Source organism: Phaethon aethereus, assembly GCF_964289735.1.
Source record: "Phaethon aethereus genome assembly, chromosome: Z".
In the NCBI taxonomy this organism is placed as follows: domain Eukaryota; kingdom Metazoa; phylum Chordata; class Aves; order Phaethontiformes; family Phaethontidae; genus Phaethon; species Phaethon aethereus.
Window position 1 is genome coordinate 54,340,058 of NC_138577.1, and position 25,665 is coordinate 54,365,722.

General features: G+C 40.5%; 1 protein-coding gene across 1 annotated transcript in view; it reads left to right on the top strand.

The window, feature by feature from the left end:
• The window catches only part of FBN2 (fibrillin 2), a gene marked incomplete at both ends in the record, with an annotated part of 177,172 nt that overhangs the window by 42,444 nt on the left and 109,063 nt on the right, over positions 1-25,665 (top strand). Inside the window, 2 exons of the mRNA XM_082013613.1 lie at positions 10,213-10,338; positions 23,747-23,872. Of these exons, the coding sequence (XP_081869739.1) occupies positions 10,213-10,338; positions 23,747-23,872 (252 nt within the window). The remainder of the gene's footprint in view (positions 1-10,212; positions 10,339-23,746; positions 23,873-25,665) is intronic.

A 25,665-nucleotide genomic window follows, 5' to 3' on the forward strand; every position in this document is an offset into this window, starting at 1 on the left:
CTTTCCTGCGGAACAGAAAAGAAAACTGTCTCAGTAGGGAAAGGCCAGACGGTTACTGCTGGATCCACTTGTGGGGAATTTTTAGGGTCTTGCTGTCAGGAGTCTGAATGCTCAAGATGTTGTTGTTGTTATGCATGCTCAAAAGGAGGCCTTGTTTAAACCCCTCACTGGGGCAGTTAAAAGATACTGCTTGCCCAGCCTGCAGGTCTCAAGGAAGTTGACAGGTTCAGCAAGGGTGATCCAGGTGGAAAAGCCTTGCCAATCTGTTGACCATGTGTGCCCCAGTGGAAATGTATTTTGGCCAGGGCTATCCACAACCGACTTCCCCAGTCAGGCTTGTGGAGCTGTAGTGCTTGCTTTTGTTCCTGACCTAAATCAACTTTAACTCAGAAATGTCTCTTCATCAAGAAGGTGCAATAACCACCCAGGCAATGGAGCTTGGCTGCTGTGTTGAATGTGAACACATGTACGGGGACAGATACCCAGGGCTGCCATTAAGGCAGAGGGAAAACAAGAGATTTTGTCGCCAGTGTGAAGCAAGTGTCTTACAAGGAATCTTAGGGCCCAGGCTGATGACAGATGGACCCTTCTTGGTGTCCCACTTGAAAAGTTTAAGCTGCCTTACCTGGGACACCAGACAGGGTACATGTGCTACTAGTTTTCCACCCGTGGGGTAGTAGCATGCTGAATAGTGTCTGGAGCCTTTCCGGAGTCTTTATAAGTGGACAGGCAGTCTGCGTCCTTGCCATGCTGGCCTGCTTCATGGGCAGCTTGGACCATAGTCCCCAGAACTGCTGGTGGGTTTCTTATGCATTAATTCTAGTGACCAACCTAGGTCTAAACCTTCCCTCCACATCCTGGTTCTGAGGTCTTTCTTATGTGGTCAGGGAACAACAGCGCTCCTGGACCTGCGCTAAGACACCAGCACCCCAGCCTCCCTCCTGGTCTTCCTCTTGATTGAAAACTATTTGATTCCCTCCCATGTCATGAGCTTGTTTGACCCACTTGATTGCAGACTTACCAGGCCAGTTGCCACAACAGCATGCACCCAACATATTACAGATGACACCTTTACCTTTTCCATTTTTAACGTTCCCCTCTGCCAGGTCCGTGTGGCTTTTCACCGGGTCCCACTGAGACCAGGCATTGTCAAACTGGGGCTGGGGAGAGGAATCTTACCCAAGTCTTGCTCACGCTTACCCAAATAAACCTCTACCCAGTTATTGTCAGACCCTGCTCCCTGCGCCATTTTGTGTCGCGGTCAGACCCTCTGCCTCTACCTACCCCTTGCACGAGTAAGGTTCCGAGTCAGAGATACAAAGTGAGGTGTATTAGGATAAGGCACTTATTAAGGGGATAACAACTACACCACCCAGCGAGTGGGGACTGTTCTGCTTCTATCCCAAAATTCTTTATAATCCACCTCCTAGGTATCCCTCCGTTCGCAGGAGAGTATCCTCACCCAGCCTCCCCCCTAAGGGGAGGCCACCAAGGCACGGGCCCGCCCTTCCTCGGGAGCGCTCGAATCGAGCTCCCGGGGGGCGATTCGTACACCCTCGCCGTGTCCGTGCTCACCGCCTAGCGGCGGCGCGGGGCGCTCGCCGCCTGCGGCCCGGCTGGAGGGAGGGCCGGGCCCTCCGGCTGGGTCGCCTCCCCGCAGGACGTTACGGCTGTTAACAGTGCCGAGTAATGCGGGCACGGGGGCTGAAATCAGGTGCAGTAAGTCGACACAGTTTTTTGAGTTCTGGTTGTCATCTGTTTAATGAAGTAAATTAATAAAGAGGGCAAAATCCTTAGTGATCAATGAATCCCCAGTCAATCTGGGGGTAAAGCACAGGTTCAAATAATTTTGGGTGATGGATTTTGTTTTTGTTTTGTTTTGTTTTGTTTGTTTTCTGATTTACGAAGTGTCCACGTACTGTTCTTTCTCTATGTATTTGTATCTCACGGCTTCCAAAATCTGTGGGAGATGGCACAGCCGGGATGCTGCAGGCGTTGCAGGCACAAGCAGATCTCTCTGACAGAGTTAAGGTCCTTCTTAGCAAAGTGGTAAAGTTTTGTAAGATTTAAAGCCCTAAATTTTTATATAGGTGGTTCTCTGTAGTGCTGGAGAACTTTCTGCTTTAATTCCCTATTTACAAAAGAACAAAAAGCATACAGCAGCAGGATTTGATTGTGTGTATGTATGCGTTAGCAAGAATTTCCTTTAGGTAAGTCAGAAGAAGGGCTTTGGTGCTGTTTCCCCTAAAATGTTGGTATGCAGGCTGGATAAGCAGACGGTGAGGTGGCTGGAAAGCTGGCTGCATGGCCGGGCCCAGGGTGTGGCGGTCAACAGTGCAAAGCCAGTTGGAAACCCAGTACAAATCCCTGGGTTACAGTGCTAGTCCCGTTCAGCATCTTCATTAATGAGCTGGATGATGGGGCAGAGCTTACCCTCAGCAAGTTTGCAGATGACACCAAACTGGGAGGAATGGCTGATAGCCCAGAGGGTCATGCTGCGATCCAGAGGGACCTTGACAAGCTGGAGAAATGGGCTCACAGGAAGTTCATGAAGTTCAACAAGGGGAAGTGCAAAGTTGTGCACCTGAGGAAGAACAGCCCAGTTCTTGCTGGGTGCTGATGATCTTGAAAGCAGTGTTGCAGAAAAGGACCTGGGGTCCTGATGGACACCGAGTTGAAAAAAAGCCAGCCCTATGCCCCTGCAGCAAAGAAAGCTAATGGTATCCTGGGCTGTGGAAGAGGGACTATTGCCAGCAGGTCGAGGGTGGTGATCCTTCATGTCTCCTCAGCACTGGTGAGGCCACACTTGGGAGTGCTGTATTGAGTTCTTGGCATCTCCAGAACAAGAGAGATGGAACTACTGGAGAGTCCCAATGAAGGGCCATGAAGATGATGAAGGGACTGAAGCTTCTTTCCTCTGAGGAAAGGCTGAGTGAGCTGGGACTCTTCAGCCTGGAGAAGAGAAAGCTCAAGGGTGGATCTCATCAGTATATAAAAATGCCTGAGGGGCAGGTGCAAAGAGGACAGAGCTGGACACTAAGTAGTACCTAGTGACAAGATAAGAGGCAATGGGCGCAATCTGAAACACAGGAAAATCCTCCTCAACATCAGGAAATACTTTCTTACCGTGAGGGTGGCCGAGCACTGGCACAGATTGCCCAGAGAGGTTGTGGAGTCCCCATCCTTGGAGACATTCAAATGCATCTGGACATGATCCTTGGCAACCTGCTGTAGGTGTCCTGGCTGGAGCAGGGTGGTGGGACCAGGTGACTTCCAGAGATCCCTTCTAACCTCAACCAGTCTGTGATTCTGTGAAAAACATTCTGATTCAGGCAGCTTCTGTTGCTCAGGATGTTGTAAAAGATTTCAGAGAAGTTACTCTTACTGCTTCAAAAGAGGCTAGGTAATGTCCTCCTTTTCTCACTTGTATTTCCCTGTTCCTTCTCTTTCAGTCTCCTATTCAGCCCCATGTATTGCAGCATTATTCTTAGTGCTGCTTTCCCCTCCATTGCATCATAGTTCAGTGGCTTAAAATAGCACAAATCTAATAAAGTCAGATATTAGGCTGGATTTCTACTTAAGGTCTCCTCCATAATAGTTCTTGGTAAGAGTCCTCTATGAACTTGAGTTGAAAAATGAGATAAAAATCAAGATGATGTAGTATTTTTAATTCATAGAAATTAAAACTTGATGAAACATCTTTTTGGATTTTTCCTTCAGTTTTCATTCACACAGTGGTATGGTTGACCTGAAACTACAACTGAAGCTATTAGCTCAAATTGACTTCTGTGGAACTTGTCACAGCATTATCAAATGCATCTATTTTATTTTAAATACTTAGATAAGTTTTAAGCAATAATAAGTCCCTTCATTTTTCTTTATTTCAAATATTTGCTTTTGTGTTTTTCTATGCTTACGCTGCTTAAAGCATCCAAATTGTACTAAGGAGAAAACTTGATTGCACTTTTCCTTAGATGTCAGAAATAGGACTCTGTCTGCCTATAACAGCTTATGCTTTAATGTTCATCTTGAAGTGATTAGTATGTTTTAGACATTCTTTTCATAACAATGTCAGAAACAGAAGCTGCCTTCTGAAGACATGCATGTTGGTTACAATGTCCAAGTCAAACTCCTTTGTATGATGAAGATGTTGGCCAGATATAATGAATTCTTAAAACTTGTCTGCCAAACTGATCCTGGCATAGCTTCTGGGGCTTCATTTAAATTACGTGAAAGATAAGTAGAGCTCTTTAGCACCCGTGCCCACAATACTGCTTTTTCTGCCAGTTTATTCTGCATGGCAAATATTTTTAAGTTACACAGTTAACATAATTGCTAAATTCCACTGGGAAGCATAGAAGCAATGTGGTAGCCTACTTTGTGTGATGGATGAATAAAGGAAGTTTAAACAGCCATCATTTTTGGCATATTACTATTATATAGGAAGATCTGACAGTATTTATGTCGGCAGGAGTTAACATCATGTTACAAGGTGATAGGCACCACCAGATGAAGAAAAGTTAGATTTTCTGTGTGGAAAAGAAGATATGAAGAATTTCTTTGTTCCACAAAATCATTGCTTTTACTCCCAACAGGCAAGACAGTCCCATTTAAGCTCTGAATACTGGTAATTCTTCCTGACCTAAATTCTGTGGTGTTTTCAGGTTGATAGCATATTGTCTACTCTGCCCTGAATTATCAGATTACTTGACTGGTGGAAGGGACTGGATGTAGCTGTTGACACTGTGGAGTCACTGTTTACCTTTCCAAGCTCCATATTGGAGTACATAGTCTGTAGAAATAAGCTGCAGGATTTCACTGCAACTAGGTATGAAGATCTTAGAAAAAAGCGATACAGCAGTGTTGCTCACAGGAGGGTCAAAAAACCCCTCCCTGGGTTAGGAGGGAGCCAAGGGGTATGCTGAACAGACAAATTGGGGCTGAGGTACTTGCTACTACACTGCAATACTGCAAGGAGATATCATTGACTCTTAATATTCCTGTGTCAAACTCGTCCTTGCATGGAATGGTGAATGGAGAGTTTAATCCAAATAGAAGGAGTGAGGAGTGGTAGATCTGTGAGTTGTGCATATTCAGAACCTGCAATTATGATAGTGGCTATGACTGCACAGAGGTAAACTGTGAAGAAGAAAATAAAGGGGTCAAAATGGAGCTCTTGAGGGGGGTGCTACAAAAATTTTAACAAGAGAGGAGTATTAGCAGTTCAGGAAACATTTTTTTCTCCAAGTGTGATAACTCCTATCTACGGAGGCCTCAATTTCATGAAAGAGAGAGGTCAGATGAAACTGGCATTAAATATTTTCTCTGAGGGTTTTATAAACAAATGCAGAGATCTGGCTAATGCTTTGCAATGCTTTTCTTTCTGCTGATGGCAGATTTACAGAGACTTCTATGAAAGGAACACAAAACCCCTTAGTATTCAGTAAGGCTGTATCTTTGTCCTATCAATTAGACCAGACTCGCTCAGTCCATAGTCTGTATGCTTGACGTTTTTGAAGCGAATGCTTACACCAGCAGATAGCCTAGTTTGGGAGTTGATATGAACAGGTCGAAATGAGTAGAAATTGCAAGCCTTACTATTGGAAAATAGGTCATAATTTCAATATGCATTAGATGTTAGAGTGTGACAAGACTTAACTATTGAGTATGAACGTGCTCCTAACTCTTCACAGGGTGTGCATGTTGCAACCTTAGTGTATCTTAAATAACTCTTTATCACCTTTTCAGGATTAATTATGTTCTCTGAGTAATGTGCTTGTATAGAACATTATGGTAGTATTGTTATTTCATTATTACGATGAACAACTTCAAAAAAATTAGAGAAGCAAAACCAATCAAAATTCTAATTGATTGGTTTGATGGGGTTTTTTTTCCCAACAGTATCTATTCAGTCATTGCTTAAACAGGAACTGTAGCTGTTCAGATATCTCTCTTCCCAAGAATTCAGGCAGGAGGAACTTAAACGTTCCACTTGGAAGTACTTTATTGCCATTGCTACATGGCCTTAGGAATAGCATAATGGCACAAATCCTGTCTTGGATGTTTTCGCAGTTCCTCCCTGCATTCCTCAACAGTCTGTTTCTCAGCTACATGCTTTTCCTTCAGACAGTTACTGTTTTGCACTAAAGAGAGAAAAACAGTCCTGGCTGAATTGCTTTTGAAAATATGAAGGTTCTTCTTCCTGCTACCATTGCTGACATGGTTAAGTATACACAGCCATTACAGGATATGATATCCCAGAATACCTGTTCTATAGTAGGAATATACTGTACTGAATATTGAGGGCACTGACGTGGACTGGACAGAAGAGAGAAGACGGAAGAAGGTTCATATTCACAATGAATAGTGATTGATGATAATTTTTAGATCACCTAGTGTTCAGAATTAATGTGTCTGGTTTACTGACAATATTAACAGTGTCATCTAGGATCCCATCCTACTGTCATGAAAATAAGTATTGAAACTGGGGAAAAAAGAAGCTTAGTATTATTTCTGTTGTATGTTTGTATTTGTAGTATTTCTGTTACCTAGGCTGCAGAGGCAGAACCAACAGTTTTCAATTGTATTGACGACCAGTTTACTTTTTATGTAACGTCACATGCCAAATCCATTGCAAAGAAACTCCCTATATGTATTAAAGATAGAATTCAAGAGAAAATTTGTATTTGCATAATCATTATTACTACCATAATAAATAACAAGTACATTCTGCAAAATCTGTTTATAAAATCTGAGAGGATTTATTTTTCCTGAGCCTTTTGTTTCTTCAGAGGTTTTTTTTGAGAAACACTCCACTCAGAAAGGGAAGCTGAATTTGACTATGTTTTCAAAGGTACATGTTTAAAGTTAGCTGTGCAAATCCTGCAGCCATTTTGCAGGGAAAACTCTGCAAAAGCAAAGAACCTTTTTTCACTTGCCAGATGTTATCGAGCCTATGAACACATGGGAACATTCCACCTAATCTGTAGCATATTGAACCTCTCCATACAGAACTGTATCTAAAGAGTTATTAATCTAATTTTCTGTTTATGGCAAAAAGTTTATTTAGTGTTAATGTGATTGGGGTTTAAAAGCGTGAGTAAATGGATGATTGATAATGCTAAAACTCCTGTGTCATTTAGCCTGACTGTCAAAGATCTAAAAAAGTAAATAAAAATATGCTTAATTTCAAATTTGTTGTATTTTCAGAAAAAATATATCTTAAAATAGCATTTAGGAAGTAATTTATAAAATATGCCATTTTAAGAAAGTGCTTTTGTCCTTTCTGCCTTTTCTCAATTCCAAAACAGTGATGATACATTAAAACAAACTTGAGTTTTCATCAAAAGGTGATACTGCCCAAAAAAAGCATCAGGCTTGTAATGCCTATATGCTTTTAAGCTAACATTGAAGTTGAATATGCTTATTCTCTTTACATTTAAATATGACTGAGAATAGTTAACATATAAGCACTCACAAATCATGACTGATATTAGTACAGAAAAGCAAGATAGTGCGTGTGATTCATAATGATACCATTTGTATTTTCCTCACTGGGCAAGCACTGCACTGTGTTGCATAATTGGGATCAGCTTTTCAGACTTAAGCAGAGCTTAACATTTATTTGTCATTTTAAAACAACAGGATTGGAATGGAAAGTAATGAATGGGATCAATAGACCTTAAAATTTTGTTCACTTCAAGTCTTCAGTGATACTTTTTCTGTTTCTGGAAAGTATTAATTTCCTGCTACTACTGCCATTAATTTACTATTACTTGACAACCACTGATCTGCTGACATAGTTTGCTTAATTTAAATAAGCATTAATAAATGACACAAGGCACAGGCATACCGTGTGTGATGAATGCATTTTGAGGCCCAAGGGTCAAAAGACAAACACCATGTTAGTTTTACTCAGAAGGGAGCTACTGGGTGGTGTCAGTGTGAATATGATGAAACTCATCTTCTGTCTAGATGTTGCTAAATCATGTCCAAATTTCTTAAAATACTTCAGAGATTAAAAGTTTCCTTTCCAGGTAAACTAGATTGCACCAAACATGAGTTATTTGGAAGAAAAATGCTTGCAGAGGGTTTATGCCTCTGATTTAATCCATTTACAATCTAGCTGTTGCATTTGGACATGGTACTGTGCTGACTAAATCAGCATAGATTCAGGAACGAAATGCAAATTTCTCCAGCAAATGTACTTAAAACGAAGTCCAGTGATTAAAAAAAAAAAAAAAAAAGAAAAATGCCTTCTTCCTTGACTGTGAGCAATTATACCTGCTTAATGGAAAAAAAAAGGTGAATGGCCAAGGCACATATCATAGGTTTCATCTACAGCACAAACACCAGGACTGACAAAAACTGAGGAATTACTATAATGCACAAACTCAGGTGGAATTTCAGTGTCTTGTAAGGGCTTTGAGATAATGAATGTCCTCCTGAAAAGGAGTACTGTATATTGTATTATTAGTATGTTTGTCCTACCCCAGCTGTGGCTTGCTGTTCTTTACATTCATAGTGGTAAAGAGCTGGTTGTGGAAGCGAAAAGGTAGAGGGGAAAAAAACGAACATGAATGTGAAGAGGAAGGAGATGTTTTCTTCTGCACCTTAAATAAAGTTTACCAGCTGCTTCCTTTAATAATGCATGAAAGCTAACAGGAAAACTGACTGAAAGTGGAAAATAGGGTAATGGTTAAAATTCTTTGTTTATCTGGCACAAGAACAATCTAGGGAAAAAAGATGAAAAATACTTTTCCTGAATGCTTTAAAAATATAGTAATCTTAAATAGGTATTTTCATCATAATGGAGTAAGGAGTGAAATAAAATTGTTGTTTTTTAAAATAGGCAGTGTATTGCTTTAACTTTATAATTTAATTCCAATTTAATTGTAATCCAAGAAGAGTAAATAGTATGAAATTGGCCTCTGCACAGAAGAAACTCTTTGGAAGCTATGTGGCTCCCTTTTCTACAACCAGCAATGAACACTGTCCTTTATTTCTATTTCACAGTGTGGAGAACTAAGAAAATCAGGTGATTTTTGCCTCTTCTGTGAAAGGGCAGACTGTTCGACAAGAAATATTACCTGAAATCTCACAGAAGAACTTCTGCAGGTTTTGGAACAAAACTTCTAAGCGTTTTCTCCTCTGTGAACATTTGGACGCATGTGAAATTTTTTTGTGAAGGAATTAGGATGGTTGTTTAATTCTGAACTCTCTGATAGATATAGATTAACTGAACTTTTAAAAAGAGCTACTTGAGAAGCTAAATACCCACATATAATATGTACATCATGCACTAGTCTAGAGCCTGTTCTTCCTTTCCTTGTGTACAAAGAATTTCAGTCTACTTTAGCCCTGGTTATTTCTTAGAGGCCTCTATGAGCCTTGGTATTAGTTTAACTGCCCCTTTGCACTTACACATTGAGTCATGTGATAGTTTTGTATAAAAGCCTGCAGAAATACAGGATGTTTTATGTATAAACAAAAGTAAGTGGGGAGCAAAAGACCCAACACAATTTGAACTGGAAATAGCACATAATAAACTACAACAGGAAGTTACAGAAAGTAAAATGTAAAGTGAAAATGCCAATATATTTTCTGAGAGCATTCATTTAACATTGACAGTCCAGCCTAAAGGAATCTATGAAATTCTAGTTGTACTTATTACTTCAGTAAATAAAGTTATGCAGATCATGTGCTATACAACTTACCCTGGTTGAATAGCACCTATTTTCTGTTGACTTGAGTAGTTTGATTTCTGTCCAGGAAGAATATCCTGCAAGAATTATCATATCTAGTTAAGGTGGACAGGAGAGTAGTCCATATGTACAGGTAAAGATTCAAAATAAGAATCTGCATTTTTTAATGGCCATGTATAAGGAACAATCTGAGGGCATGGGATACCAACAGTAACTTGTACAGATTTGACTTAAGTACACTTCTTAAATATTTAAAGTTATGTAAGTCATAAGTCAATACACATAATACATTTTGAGGTTATATGGAGTTGAATACAAGACACATGAAGGTCTGTGTCATGTTACTGCTGTTATTGCCATATCTTATGTTGGTGCTGAAGTGGAGAAATATGCTGGGGTTTGCTGTCGTTCTTTTTAAGAACAGTTTCAGAGCTCTCCATCTATCAGCAAAAGGCATGATAAAATTTTGTATCTTATGTCAAGTAATCCTTCTTTTTTGTTTTTGTAGATGTTGATGAATGCCAGGCTATCCCTGGAGTCTGCCAAGGAGGAAACTGCATTAATACAGTAGGTTCCTACGAGTGCAAGTGTCCAGCTGGTCACAAACAGAATGAGGCAACTCAAAAATGTGATGGTAAGTGATGTTGTCAGAGAAAATACCTAAAATGTTGTTAAGTAAAGCATTAGAGTGCTTCAATAATGAAAGAAAAGGTTCTGGATAGTTGCAGTGTCTGATCTGAACAGACATAACATTATTGTACTGTGCCTTTTGTTTCTTCTTCACAGCATCATCTGTTTCTACTTTCCTGTTCATATTTTGCATTAGATGTTTTTTTCTGTCTCGTGTAGGTAAAGACAGTGTTTATCCTGTTTCAAAAGTTAAAACTTGATAAAGAGTTCATCTGTGAGCAGCATATACCTGCAACTGAGTTATTAGGATTTTTTTTTTTTTCTCAAAAATGTCTAAAGTATTCTAGTACAGATAGGTTTTCTGACCTATGTGTGAAAAGCAAACGTGGCAGTTTTGGTAATGGATGTAAGAAATTACTGCTGTGTACAGTTTGTGTTAAAGAATCTCAATAAGTAAAAAATACATAGGATACATCCTTTTTTAGATGAAAAATAAAAATAGACCATGTTTAGTAGGTGTAGTTTAGTAAACATAGACCATGTTGATTTAGTAAACATGTTGATATAATTAAGAGCAGCAATTTTGTAGAGTTTAAAGTAATGTGATAGAAAATTGCTGAGGTTTTGTGAGTTTGATGAAGACTTCACTGATTTCAGTGATTTTGCAGTGTCTTCAAAAGAAATCATAACTCTCAAACTTCATCCCAACCTATGGGTACCTTTCCCATTCAAGTTACACAGATAAAAGGACTGTTTGTTCAAGGCTTTGGCTTGTGGTTAGGCAGCAATTTAAGTACCAAATTACATTATACTCAGTATTCAGGTACAAACAAATACATGGCTTGTGGCCAATTTTGGAAGTAAATTTCCCTAGTTTTGCCTACAATACCGAATTTCCAGAAAAATTAAGTAACACAATCAGTTTGAAAATCCCATTTTATAAGTGAAAATGTTGCATCTGGTGGTGTTGCAAGTAATACCGAAGAGTAAGTAAAAAAAATACCCAAAGGTGTTTTTCTCTGATCCTGTACTCTACCTTCTTCTGGTTTTTTTTTATGTTGACTTAGTTCAATTTCTGCTTGGTATACAATGATATTCCTGTCATGAGGTTTTCTAGGGGACACCTGGCTATATCGTGTTAAAATCATCCAAAAAACAGCTTGCAAGAAATAGAGCTGCAACCATAGAAATAGAGCCTTTTCTTACCATGGGTTGAGGAGAAATAGAAGCAGCTTGTGTATATGTCTGTACATGTGTGTGTGTATACCTACCTAACTGTACACAGGAGTATGCTGATAGGTATTCAGCATATGCACAGAGGTTTAGGGCTCTGCAGGGAGAAATCACGTTCACAGGGAAAGCAGGTCCATTTAAACCATTTTAGAAGTAAGGGAACAGCTGGAGCCTTGCTGAGACACTGGGAAAAAGAATCTCTCCATACCTTGAAGACAACAGAACAGTGGAAGAGTTGTAGAGCAACGGTATGGCACCATCTCCACAGTCTTCTGCAGGATTGAGGGAGAAACCAGAAGGCACCAAGTGGAGTGAGGAATACTACAAAAGAAGATGACTGAAAGCGGAATTTGTAATCAGAGCCACTTCCCTCAGGACAATTAAATCCAAGGCATTTAATCTACACTGTGCTGCATGGCAACCTGCGAGGAACAGGGCTAAGCATAAGGTGGGCAGCACATCCTAGTAAAATCTTTCATTTTTTGTGGGAGACAGAACGCGAATGTAGCCATAGGCAAGAGGTAGTGGGATTTTTCTTGACAGGGAGGCAAATAGGAAGGAATGGATGGGTGGGATGCAAGAGATTTGTAGGCCCTCAATAAGGCATCAGCATATAGGAAGGAGAATTGTAATTAGAAGAAAAGGAAGAGGACAGGATACTTTGGTTTTGCTTCACAAGAATCCTTCTTTTGTCTTGCCTATACTGGAAAAAGTGGAAAGGAGGTAAACCGAGACCACATATCCATCTCTCCTGCTGGTTTCAGAACAGGACGTCATGCTTATCAACTTGTGACCCTTTGCTTGGCATGTCTCTTGTCTCCACCTACGTGGAAAGAAGCCCAAAGAATGAAGCATCCTTTTCCATTCATTGCTAACTCCAAAAACCCCAGCTGCTGTTGGAATTGCCTGCTGCTTGATGGCTCTTAGTAAATATAAAGAGTTATAATTTTTATTGAGTAGTAGTGGTGAGGGGGCATTAGTAACAGATGAATCAGAACACAGAATATGAAGATATATAGCAAAAATCCAATACTGCTTCCTTTTTTCTGATAGTGGATTGTCGTGATTTGGAACGGTAAATTGGCAGATATCATTAACAATTACATGCAACTTTGTTACCTAAACTTAGTCATAAACTATGTCTGGCGCTACTATCAGGTCAGACATGGTGCTGTACTGCTGTGAATATATAACTTTTACACCAGAGCTAACTTGTATGCTACCAGTTCAGAGCACAGGCACAATGAACTTAACAGCTGCCTATACCTGCCTTAAGTCTGACATATACCTGACATGATTATTTTGTTAGTATCTCAATGCTGTCATTAGCTTCTAAGCAATCTACTTCTGCAGTGGTTACACAACATTTAAGTGAATAAGCATCTACTGTTTGCAATTGTCTTTGCATAACTGGCTATTTTTACCATAATTTTGTCTTATGTGTGATACCAAACAGTAAGTACAGTTATCATGATTTTGAAACATTCTGGAAATACAATTTATCTTTCAGTAGAATTCAAGCTTAGATTTACTGAGCATCACAGCATGAAGTACACAAAATTCAGAAACATTTTCTTGTAATTAAGCCATTAAATATAAACAACTGTCAGAAAAAAAAGTCAAATGTTGAATGTTTTCGAAAATGTAACTGTGACACCTCATTGGAAAGAGTGGATTTGAAAATGTTAGAACTGTAATCAACTCATCATTTCAAAGCTGAAGCAAAACCAGCTGTAATTGCTAAAGAAACATGTAGTGTATTTGATTGCGTAGGCAATGTATAGGTTAGAAATGTATGCGTTGTTGTTACTCATCTTGGATTTGTGTTGTCAGTTGCAAGACATTTCATTGGAAGACTTTTATTCAGCTTGGCATTCTTCAAATCACATCTGTTTATTTTGACAGGACTTTTTCTGCATGAGATTGTTTAAAACTTTTTATAGTATTAAATGTAATGTTTTCGTTACTATTAGAGAGTAACTTCTACATTTTTTGATGTAGAAAAACATCTTTTTCATTACAACTAAACTTGTTTTTTTGATTCACTCGTAGTGGTGGTGGTGGTGGTGGTGATGGTGTTATTGTTATTACAGCAGGAGTAGAACAATAGTGCTTTTGCCCAAGCCATCTCAGCTGCTGAGATGTTAGTCCTAAAAAAGGAGTTTATAATGTCATAAATATATCATCAGAGCAAAGTCAGCATTTGGATGTCTGTTATGATGGACAACTGTCTCAGTTCAATAAATGAAGTCACGGTTCTGATGATGTCTGTAAATCATCCCATGGCAGTGCTCATGCTTTACTGTTGTTAACCCTAGAAGAGATCTGTGTGAAGGAGATCTTCTACTTCTTCTCGGGCAAGAATGCAGTTAAAATACATCAAACGTGTTTTCATAGAGATCCAAAAAATGCAGGTCATTTTGTATATGTTACGTTTCTGCTTGGCATCTGCACTCCAGCTTTGACGCCAAAAGGAGAACTTATTCCGTGATATGTTTCCTTCCTTCTGAAAACAGTAATTAAAGCATTCCTTGCATTTTACTTTAACCTATCTAAAGCTCTGGTATAATGGCTAAAAATGTTATTCAACAGTTCTCCCTGATAGTATCCACAGGAAAAGGTGAATGTATTTTTAATACACAGCCACTTAAAAATCTATGTTGCTTATGGGACCATGTGTAATAGAAGTGAAACGTCATCTGCAGTCTGAAATATTTGCTATTATTTCATAGTTCAGTAATCAATGGGTTTTCATTTCCTGCTTTGTCGGCAGCTTACTGCAGAACAGGTCATATGCTCTGGCTTTGTTTCTTCTAAGCCCCTGCCACTTCTGTGTGTGGCAGAAGTTAGGTACTAATTAGTCCCTGGTCACAGCTTCCCCACTAGCTTCCCCACGGAATTCTCAATGGAAATTATGCAGATAACAACCTGCAGTGCCCAGTTTATACCATTTTTTCTGAGGAAAAAAACCAAAACATAATGAAACTATTACTTGTCTATTTCCCCATGCTTCACAGCCGAGGTGGTAATAAGTGTAATACCATGCTTACATTATTCCAGGAATAGAGCAGAGAATGAAAACCAAGCCATAGTTTTATTCAGGCTTTTTTTTTTTTTTTTTAAGTAAAAACTTTGAGAGTTCATAATCTCTCAGTATGAGATTTACAGGATAAAACTAGAGCCAGTCCTTCAAACTGTTACACTTCCAGTTAGTGGGACTGGTCACTGGAGTGAAGTTGCATCATTTATATATAGGGATTGGGCCATTGGGAAGGATATAAGGAATTGGTCTCCTGTGAGTTAGAACTTGTGTACTGAGAAATTATTTAACAGAAACTGCATTGTTTTAATGACGTTTTTATTTAAAACATTATATAGCAGTGATGTAGCATGGAGTATTCTGCTCACTCCTCTCCCTTTAAGTATGGAAACCCAGATCAAATATTATTTGCTGGCTGCAATGGATAAAATCCAAATTGGAGTCAGTAACCAGGCACGGCTCCAGTGTTCAGAGGCAGAGGCTGGAATCTTACACTAAATGTTCAGACCTTCTTTATTTAACAGCAAGTTTTCTACTTCAGAAGGTGGGATTTCAGATTCCCTACTATATCTTTTCCTCTTAAGCATCCAGATGTGTTTTGTGGGTTAGGGTTTTTTTCTCCTGTTGTTCCTCCTGGAAACAACAGCTATTGTTAGAATAAGTAGGAGTGTTCACGTCGCGCTTTTTGTGCCATAATGGAATTTGCTAGAACTATGCTAAGCAATGTACATGGCTTTGCTAGGTATTTGCTTGCATTTTATTTCTCTGTTTCTTTTTTTTTTTTTGAAAAAAAGTAAAAAGGGATATATTCAGTTTACCAGATTTATTTTGAGCCTCAGATTACAGTTTATTGACACTGACCTTTCAGAAATTAATGGAAATTGTATATCAGTGAAGTAGGTTTAAAGGATTTCCAAAGCACATGAGAACAAATTGTATATTGTATGCCCTCATGTGTAGAAATGTAACTAGGTAGCTTAGGCTATTTGGGAAAATATGACCTATAAAATTAATCCAGCTCAGGGTTCACAGAATCACAGAATCACTAGGTTGGAAAGGACCTTTAAGATCATCAAGTCCAACCATTAATCCAGAACCACCATGTCCCCTAAACCATGTCCTGAAGCGCCACATCCACACGTTTTTTGAACACTTCCAGGGATGGTGACTCCACCACCTCCCTGGGCAGCCTGTTCCAATGCCTGACCACCCTCTCAGTGAAGAAATTTTTCCTAATATCCAATCTAAACCTCCCCTGGCGCAACTTGAGGCCATTTCCTCTTGTCCTATCACTAGTTACTTGGGAGAAGAGACCAACACCCTCATCGCCACAACCCCCTTTCAGGTAGTTGTAGAGAGCGATAAGGTCTCCCCTCAGCCTCCTCTTCTCCAGACTAAACAACCCCAGTTCCCTCAGCCGCTCCTCATAAGACATGTGCTCCAGACCCCTCACCAGCTTCGTTGCCCTTCTCTGGACACGCTCCAGCACCTCAACATCCTTCTTGTAGTGAGGGGCCCAAAACTGAACACAGTATTCAAGGTGCGGCCTCACCAGTGCCGAGTACAGGGGCACAATCACTTCCCTGCTCCTGCTGGCCACACTATTCCTGATACAGGCCAGGACGCTGTTGGCCTTCTTGGCCACCTGGGCACACTGCCGGCTCATATTCAGCCGGCTGTCAACCAGCACCCCCAGGTCCCTTTCCGCCGGGCTGCTCTCCAGCCACTCCTCCCCAAGCCTGTAGCATTGCATGGGGTTGTTGTGGCCAAAGTGCAGGACCCTGCACTTGGCCTTATTAAACCTCATACAGTTGGCCTCTGCCCATCGATCCAGCCTGTCCAGATCCCTCTGCAGAGCCCTCCTACCCTCCAGCAGATCAACACTCCCACTCAGCTTGGTGTCATCTGCAAACTTACTGAGGGAGCACTCAATTCCCTCATCCAGATCATCTATAAAGATATTGAACAAGACTGGTCCCAGAACCGAGCCCTGGGGAACACCACTCGTGACCGGCCGCCAGCCGGATTTAACGCCATTCACCACAACTCTCTGGGCTCGGCCATCCAGCCAGTTCCTCACGGAGCGAAGAGTAAACCTGTCTAAGCCATGAGCCGCCAGTTTCTCCAGGAGAATGCTGTGGGAGACGCTGTCAAAGGCTTTACTAAAGTCCAGGTAGACAACGTCCACAGCCTTTCCCTCATCCACTAGGCGGGTCACCTGGTCATAGAAGGAGATCAGGTTGGTCAAGCAGGACCTGCCTTTCATGAACCCATGCTGGCTGGGCCTGATCCTTTGGCTGTTCTGCAGATGCCCTGTGAGCACTCTCAAGACCAACCGCTCCATAATCTTCCCTGGAACAGAGGTCAGGCTGACAGGCCTGTAGTTCCCAGGATCCTCCTTCCGGCCTTTCTTGTAGACGGGTGTCACATTGGCAAGCCTCCAGTCTTCTGGGACCTCCCCTGTTAACCAGGACTGCTGATAAACGATGGAGAGTGGCTTGGCAAGCTCCTCCGCCAGCTCTCTCAGTACTCTTGGGTGGATCCCATCAGGCCCCATAGACTTGTGGGTGTCCAGGTGGCTTAGCATGTCCTTGACTGCTTCCTCCTGGATTATGAGGAGTACATTGTGCTCTCCATCCCCGTCTTCCAGCTCAGGGGGCTGAATATCCTGTGGATACCTGGAGTGGCTATTAAAGACTGAGGCGAAGAAGGCATTAAGTACCTCAGCCTTGTCCTCGTCCTTGGAGACAATGTTCCCCGCCATATCCAGTAGGGGATGGAGATTCTCCTTGCCTCTCTTTTTGTTGTTAATATATTTGTAAAAACATTTTTTATTATCCTTTACGACTGTGGCCAGACTGAGCTCTAGCTGGGCTTTTGCCTTTCTAATTTTGTCCCTGCTTGACCTAACGAGATCTTTGTACTCTTCATGAGTTGCCTTCCCCTTCTTCCAGAGGTGATAAACTCTCCTCTTTTCCCTGAGTCCCAGCAAAATCTCCCTGTTCAGCCAGGCCGGTCGCCTTCCCCGCCAGCTCTTCTTACAGCACATGGGGACCGCCTGCTCCTGCGCCTTTAAGATTTCCTTCTTGAAGACTGTCCAGCCTTCCTGGACCCCTTTGTCCTTCAGGACTGTTTCCCTGACCTGAACAGGCCAAAGTCTGCCCTCTGGAAGTCCATGATAGCAGTTTTGCTGACCCCTCTCCTTACTTCCCTCACAACCGAGAATTCTATCATGTCGTGGTCGCTAAGCCCAAGACGGCCTCCGACCACCACATCTCTCACCAGTCCTTCTCTGTTTGTAAACAGCAGGTCCAGCAAGGCACCTCCCCTGGTGGGCTCACTCACCAGCTGCATCAGGAAGTTATCCTCCACACACTCCAGGAACCTCCTAGACTGTTTCCTCTCTGCCGTGTTATACTTCCAGCAGATGTCCGGTAGGTTGAAGTCCCCCACAAGAACAAGGGCCAGCGAATGCGAGACCTCCGCCAGTCGCTTATAGAATGTCTCATCCGTCTCTTCATCCTGGTTGGGTGGCCTGTAACAGACTCCCAGCAGGATGTCTGCCTCATTGGCCTTCCCCCTCATCCTTACCCACAAGCACTCTACTTGGTCTTCACAATCTTCGATTTCTATGCAATCAAAACACTCCCTAACATACAGAGCCACCCCACCGCTTCTCCTTCCCATTCTATCCCTTCGGAAGAGCTTATAGCCATCCATTGCAGCACTCCAGTCATGAGAAGCATCCCACCATGTTTCTGTGATGGCAACTACGTCATAGCTGTCGCTATGTTACTGATGTCAATGTTACTGATTTTACTTAGAAGCTTTTCTATATTCCTGATTTACAGACCTTCTATAGCAGGTAGAACAACTCTTTCCACTACTGGACAAGTCACAGAAGGATTTAAGGAATGGGCATAGAGCAGAAAAAAATCTGGAAAAGGCCATTACAGGGGTTGTACCAAATTCCAGAAATCTGGAGCACTGGTATGATGTCTTAACTAAACAAAAGAAAACACCAAACCCTTCTGGTTTTTGGCCTAAAAATTTTGATCTACAATATATTGAGTTTTCATTGTCTTTTTATGAATGAAATTCTGTTCATTTTTAGGATGTTGTCTTCCAGAATTAATGGAAATTGCATTTATGGGTTGTTCAGAGATGTATTAGATAAACTGAGAGGAGAAATAAGCGTACAGTTGTGCTTGCTGATTTACATAAGAGGTAGATTACTACTTATTAGTGCTTCAAGGATCTAATAAATGTGTTCCACTTAACTCTTCTCAAATTGAAACATGTCATACTCCTTGACTAAATGTAGTTAGTTATGACACCCTTTATAACCGAAGGTACTCTACGAGGTAGGATGCCTCTGATGCTCTTCCAAAAAGATATGTTGCTATACTATTGTCATCAAAAGGCTAGGACTATATGACACAGGCTAACTGCTTTTTTTTTTTTTTAAAACGTGGCATCAAAATGCAAAGAACCTTTTAAAAAAAACAGTTCTATTTCTGGTTTTCCTGCTTAAATGTATAATTTCATTACACTGTGTTATTCAGATTTGATAGTACCAGGTATTACTATAGACTAAAACTATTTTCAGGGAACCCTTTTTCAGAGCCTCTTTTCTGGTACTTTTAACTCAGTTATTCATAAAATCCTGCTTACTGTAGCAGTAAAAGTCATGAATTCTGGATGACAGGTAGCCAGGCTGGGTTTTTTTGGCAGAAGCTCACCTATTAATACTCACACCTGCAAAGTTTATGCCATGCATTTAAATTGGTTCTCACATTGAGACTGGCTTTCTCATCTCGTGTGCAATGTTGGAACCACAGCCATTCACACCAGCAGTCTTTTTCACCCTTGAGACTGCATCTCCTCTTACTATCTTTGGAGCATTTTCCCCGGGACCATTAATTTATGTATTTTGGAGGGGGGAAGGGAGGAAATTGCATTTCAATCAGCTATCCTAAAAATAACTCTTCCTGAGGTAAAGTCTCAGAATTTCCAGTCAGAGGTAACAGAGGTCGTCTTGAAAAAATTGCATGTGCAAGAACCAGGGAGGGGGAAGGAGAGACACAAATTTAGCTCAAAAACTAGTGAAACAAAAAATCCACTGACTTGGTACTGCTCCTGTAAAAAAATTATTCTTCCACAAGGGTTCTCCATGTTAATTGGTTAAAAAAATGTTTTTCTCTTTGGCTGGAGACTGTGGACTCTTCCTTCCATGCTGGTCACTGCCCATATTTCAGGAAGGTACTTCCTCCCTTCCCAGCTCCCTGTCATTCTTGGGCAAGAGCCCTAGACAGTGTTAAACTCCTGTGCATGTAGCCAGGTGAGAAGGATGGTCTATGTCCTGCAGCTTTGCAGAAATGGCTAACTACTTCCTTCCTATGGCTTTCACTTGCCAATGCTACAAAAATACTGTGTTCAATTTTGGGCCCCTCACCACAAGAAAGGCATTGAGTTGCTGGAGTGTGTCCAAAGAAGGGCAATGAGGCTGATGAGGGGTCTGGAGCACAAGTCTTACGAGGAACAGCTGAGGGAACTGGGATTGTTTAGTCTGGAGAAGAGGAGGGTGAGGGGAGACCTTATCGCTCTGTACAACTACCTGAAAGGGGGTTGTGGTGAGGTGGGTGTTGGTCTCTTCTCCCAAGTAACTAGCGATAGAATGAGAGGAAATGTCCTCAAGTTGTGCCAGTGGAGGTTTAGGTTGGATATTAGGAAAAATTTCTTTACTGAAAGAGTGGTCAGACTTTGGAGCAGGCTGCCCAGGGAAGTGGTGGAGTAACCGTCAGTGGAGGCATTCAAAAAATGTGTAGACGTGGCACTTCAGGACATGGTTTAGTGGGCATGGTGGTGTTGGGTTGACAGTTGGAGTTGACGATCTTAGAGGTCTTTTCCAACCTTAATGATTCTATGATTCTGTGAAACTCCACTTACTTATTACCTCACTGGGCTTTGTGCTGTATGACCCAGTGAGTTTGGAATTGGATTCCTTTGGTGGAAGAGCAGGTGTTGTGTTCTTGTAATTAAGATTATTGCCTTTAAAGTAGTGGTTACCAGTGCCAGAGTGAAAATGAAGGGGAAACTGAGTTTTCAAACTGCTGGTTTTAGTAGTCAGATTTTTATAGATTCATTTTTCTTGTGGGCTTTTTTCTTGTGTGTAGTACCTGCTGTTCTACCTCAGTTAAAAAAAAAACCAAAATGCCATGAAACCTACAATATTTAAGATCCACTCGCTAAGAGAGTGACTGAATGAACCAGATATTTTGAAAATGCTATGTAACTAGTTCCTAGCACAAGGATTCTTAAATTTTAACTTGCTCACATATCACTGGTGGCAGTTGCTACCAGCTTTGTGCCATCCTGTTCCTGTGTACAGCATTTGCATCTTCAGACAGTATTTCCCTGCTGGTAAATTGTGATCACCATGTTGGTGATACCTTTAATAAAGTTGGGTGCCTCTGATCTTTAGAACTAGTCTTGAAATTTACTTTTGGAACCACTACAGTAGTGATGAAAAAGTGTAGTGTAGTATTTCCTTGAGATTGAAGGTGTGCTTAAAGGGATAGTAAAATAAGGGAGTTTTCTTGCATGAACATCCAGTGACTCTGCCATCAGGAAGGTGTCACTTTGCAGAAGAAGTAAGCTGTTCCTGCAGAGTCCTCATTTTGTCCAGTTATCTTCCCTGTCTTTCTGACATGATATTTCAGACTCTGTGTGTATACAGAAGACAATATTCATGTTCAAAAGACTTAGGGATTGTGAAAGACCTGTACTGCATGAAAGACCTCAACAAGGCATGTGGCTGGTTCCGGCTCTGTTTTGATTTACACACATGGTTTCATTTCATTGCATTAAATCAGATGGTACGCAGTTCACCACGTTATCTATATTGTCTTTAATATAGTAAATTAATGCAAGATTTCAGAGATTTCCTGGGGAATTACTTTGTTTTGATTTATACCATCATTTGGAATTCTGGAATCTCTGCAGTGGGTAACTATGAAGTCTTAAGTGAAAGCATTTTTTCTTAGAAGTGTTTTCATTTAGCAAAAATGACACTTTCTTTTGTACATACTTGAGCAGATATCTAAAATGTGGGCAATAGTTGTCATCGTTTCGTAACTATTTTAATGTAAAACTTAAACTTTTTGTGTTCTGTGAAATGCTTAAATAACCTTACTAAAAAGACAAAATATTCACTTCCTATGATTCTGCTTCATAATGTAAAATGAACAACAAAGGCCACAGGATGCATGTATATATATGGACTAGCTAGGAAGTTTGAAGACGTTACCTGTGAGATAAATTGTCTTTTTTACAATGGCACTCCAAATGACATGCCAGTGGGAGAGGAATTGTTTTATTTGTACCTTCACTTTACAAAGAAAAGTTCTCACATTCTTGGTGGTGTTGTGGCAAAACTTAATTTTCCTTTCAGTACTTGAATGTCCTCTGTAGATTCATATCTAAAGGGAGTTCTTCATGTGTGGACCTTCCCACAGCAGGGAGTTACCTCTTTAATATAGTCCCTTGCAGGCCAGATATTTTTGATACTCTTCCTTTTTTTTGAGTTTTCAGTGTGGAGAATGTAGCAAGGGAAAGAGCAAAGTATTCATCACAGAAAGTCTTCTAAGGAATAACACCTAAAGTTTATTTCTCAAGTAGTCATTCATCTCAAGAGAATTTCTGGAGTGACAGGTCCAAGGACATGATAGGTCTGTGTAGAAGTGTAAGGAATGGTCTGTGGGGTCTCAAAGCTTTCTTACAAGGAATGTGGAAACATTCATAGTGTCATCACAAGATAATTTCTGTTATACGTTCTTTCTGATGTTTCTTCTGCATTATTTGACATGAGGAAGTCTGGGTTCAACGGTCTGATTTTTTTGGTTTAAAATTTGTTTCGCAGTATGAAAGCTAATTTAAATTAATGCATCCAGATTTTTACAAGTAAGTTAAGCCAAAGTCTTGTACCTATGACTACCTTTGGTATCAAGCCATGCAAAACCTGTGGTACCATATCATTCCAGCTGGAAAACATAGCTCATCTCAAGCTACTTAGAAAGTTGGCTCATGTTTTCCCATGTTTTCGCAGAATGCCTCCCGTGTTAAACCTGGGCCACAGTTCACATTCACTGAAAGCCACTCAAAAAGCTAATATACAGAGATCACTTAAATGCAAAACTGGATTACTAAAATGACCCTAAAAATATTCATATGTCTAAAGATTGTCACAGTGGTAGAATTAAGTGGTTACTTAAAATGGATCATTTGTATAAATGGTCAAAACGTAGTCTTTACACTCATGCTCTTCTTCCCATTTCTATTTCTTCCATTCCTGTTTGCTCTGCTGTGCTTCACACCTCTAACAATACAGTCAGTCTGCTTCCTCCTGTTCCTTTTCATTGCCTCAGCTCCTCATTCTGCTTCCAGTTTGTGCTGGGACAGCACATGGTACTCTCAGTCCTGGTGCCAAGTGCCCTAGCAGCCCCTTGTTACACACAGCAGCTCATTCATCAACTTGATGCCATCTCACTTTGTATGTATTTACATACAAAATTGTTTCAGTGTTCAGGTAAGACCACGGCTTTTTGTTAGCAGAAACTTTTGAATAGATGAAAAATATCAGAAGAAAAGTAAGATTGCAACATTTGGTTGCAGTTGAAGAGCTTGAACAAAATTCTTGCTCACAGTTGGAGTTATTATAAGGCCAGAAAGCAGTCAGATCTGGTGAGCAATACTTCTGTGGTCACAGAAGCCTAGAGCTCTCATGCGTAGCTGCTGTACCATCCTCCCTTCCTTCTGCTCAAAAGCAGGATGTGTATTTTGGTGTTGCATTGTATCTGTTGTGTGCTTCCTTAGAGATGACAGTCAGTATGTATCATTCAGAAGAAATCCCAGACTGCTGACATGTACTCTGCAATGTGAAGTGGTGCACCCTTTGAATGTATAAAGAAAGCCTGCATTAGGTGGCAAACAAAATTACTTCATTATGCAAATACCAGCAATACGTTATTCAATCTGAGTTGAACAACAGCTTCATTTCAGAAAAGCCCTCTTTGCCTCTTTTTACTACAGTATGTTCAAGTGCTCTGCTAATTATCCTATGTCTTTCCTTTTTGGATAGATGTTGATGAATGCAGCATCATCCCAGGAATCTGTGAAGGTGGTGAATGTTCTAACACTGTGGGAAGTTATTTCTGCATCTGCCCACGCGGTTATGTCACATCCACCGATGGCTCCCGCTGCATTGGTATGTGTTCCTCCCTGTAGGCTTTTAGAGCTTTTAAGGCTAGTAAGGCAATTTATATACAGCAGCAGAACATCTGTCCCAACCATCTAGCACTCCCCCCCTGCCCCAGGACCTCACTGTATGCTAACTCTACTACCTGTGATCCAGCCACTAAAAATTCATAAGGTCTTCCTCTAATGATGATTGCCACTGCAACCATCTTTATGTAGATAGCAGATCCCTCTGTGTCGACTGAGAGGGACTGTAGCCTGAGAGATCCAGATCTCAGGCAGGAGTTTCTTAGCAAAAAAAAAGTTAATATCTCTCTGTTGTCTAGGCTCCCATAGGCAATATTAATTATATATGTTTCTCTAACCTGCATCTGATGAAACCAAAAGCTAAGCTCTCTTTGGTTTTAAAGGAACAAACATTTATCCTTACTTGGTATTTCAAGTTCCATTTCGCATCTGTTAATTTAACCTTTAGAGACCACTATAAGACACATATATAAACTCAGAGGTCATTAAATAGTGTATGCTGAGGTGCCACTAATTTGGCTGTAACTGGTAATAAAACAAACCAAATATTAGATTTCAGTAGATTGCAGCTTTTACAGGACAATTTATTTAAAACCTGTTTCAATATTGTAAAAAAGATGTATGCTTATTTTCACATGTGGCAATTTCTTTTATACAGCTGCACATGTCAACTATATGGTATAAAACATTCTGATGAATTAACTAAAAATACTGCATACCATGCATAAAAAAAAATTAACAATTGCTAATAATAGTGTCTTTTCTAGATCTTGTGTGGTGCTTCTTTTTTCTTGGAATCATAGAGTAGATTGCATTGGAAGGGACCTTTAAAGGTCATCTCGTCGAAGCCCTGTGCAATGAACAGGGGCATCTTTAACTAGATCAGATTGCTTAGGGCCCTGCCCAGCCTGATCTCGAATGTTTCCAGGAATGGGTCATCTGCCATTTCAGACATCTCAAAGCACTTTGTTGTTCATGTTGGGAAAGGGATGGAAATTCTGAAGGTATTTCTGAATTACAGATAGATGAAGTAAGCCAGTGGCAACACAAGACCTACATGTGATTTGACATGGATAATTTTTTGCACAATGTAGCCAGCTTTTGTTATCCAGGTTCGCCTGAGGAGTGCCCAAGTTTAAAAGTATTTGTGGCTAGCCTCAGGAATACTGAGAACCTATGATTTCCAAAACGATCAAAATTTCTATGGATTTTGGCATATTTTACAATCTGGTTTCTAAAGTCAGCTCCCAAAACCAATTGGACAGAAATCACATGCCCTAGTCCGCTAAAGCAGACCCATATGTTACAGAGTCTCCTTCCCTTAAATGAACATGTGTCTGAAAGTTCTTGTGCTCTCAAATTTTTATAGTATTGGAGTATAATTTCTATACTTCAGAAACATAATTTCTCCTTTACTTAGGAGAAAAGTGAAGAACATGAAATCCATATTAATAAAAATTTTATTCTTCCCAGTTTAAGATAAATACTACCTTTAACCAAAACAGCAGGATGTCCTCAGTTATTGTAATTAGTACCATGTCTTCCAAATTCTTTGAGCCTTTTTCCTAGTCAGCATTCAGGAGTGTGACAGTAACAGATCTAGAATGTGTCCTTGAAGGAACTAGAATGTAATCAAGACTGTCATATTTATATAGAGTAGTTTTCACATGGCACTACTAAAAATAATGTACATTCAGTCTACTGAGCAGAACAGATTGGAAAGCATTTCTTCAATTGCATACATCTACGCCAAGGAATAATTTATTAAATTAATTT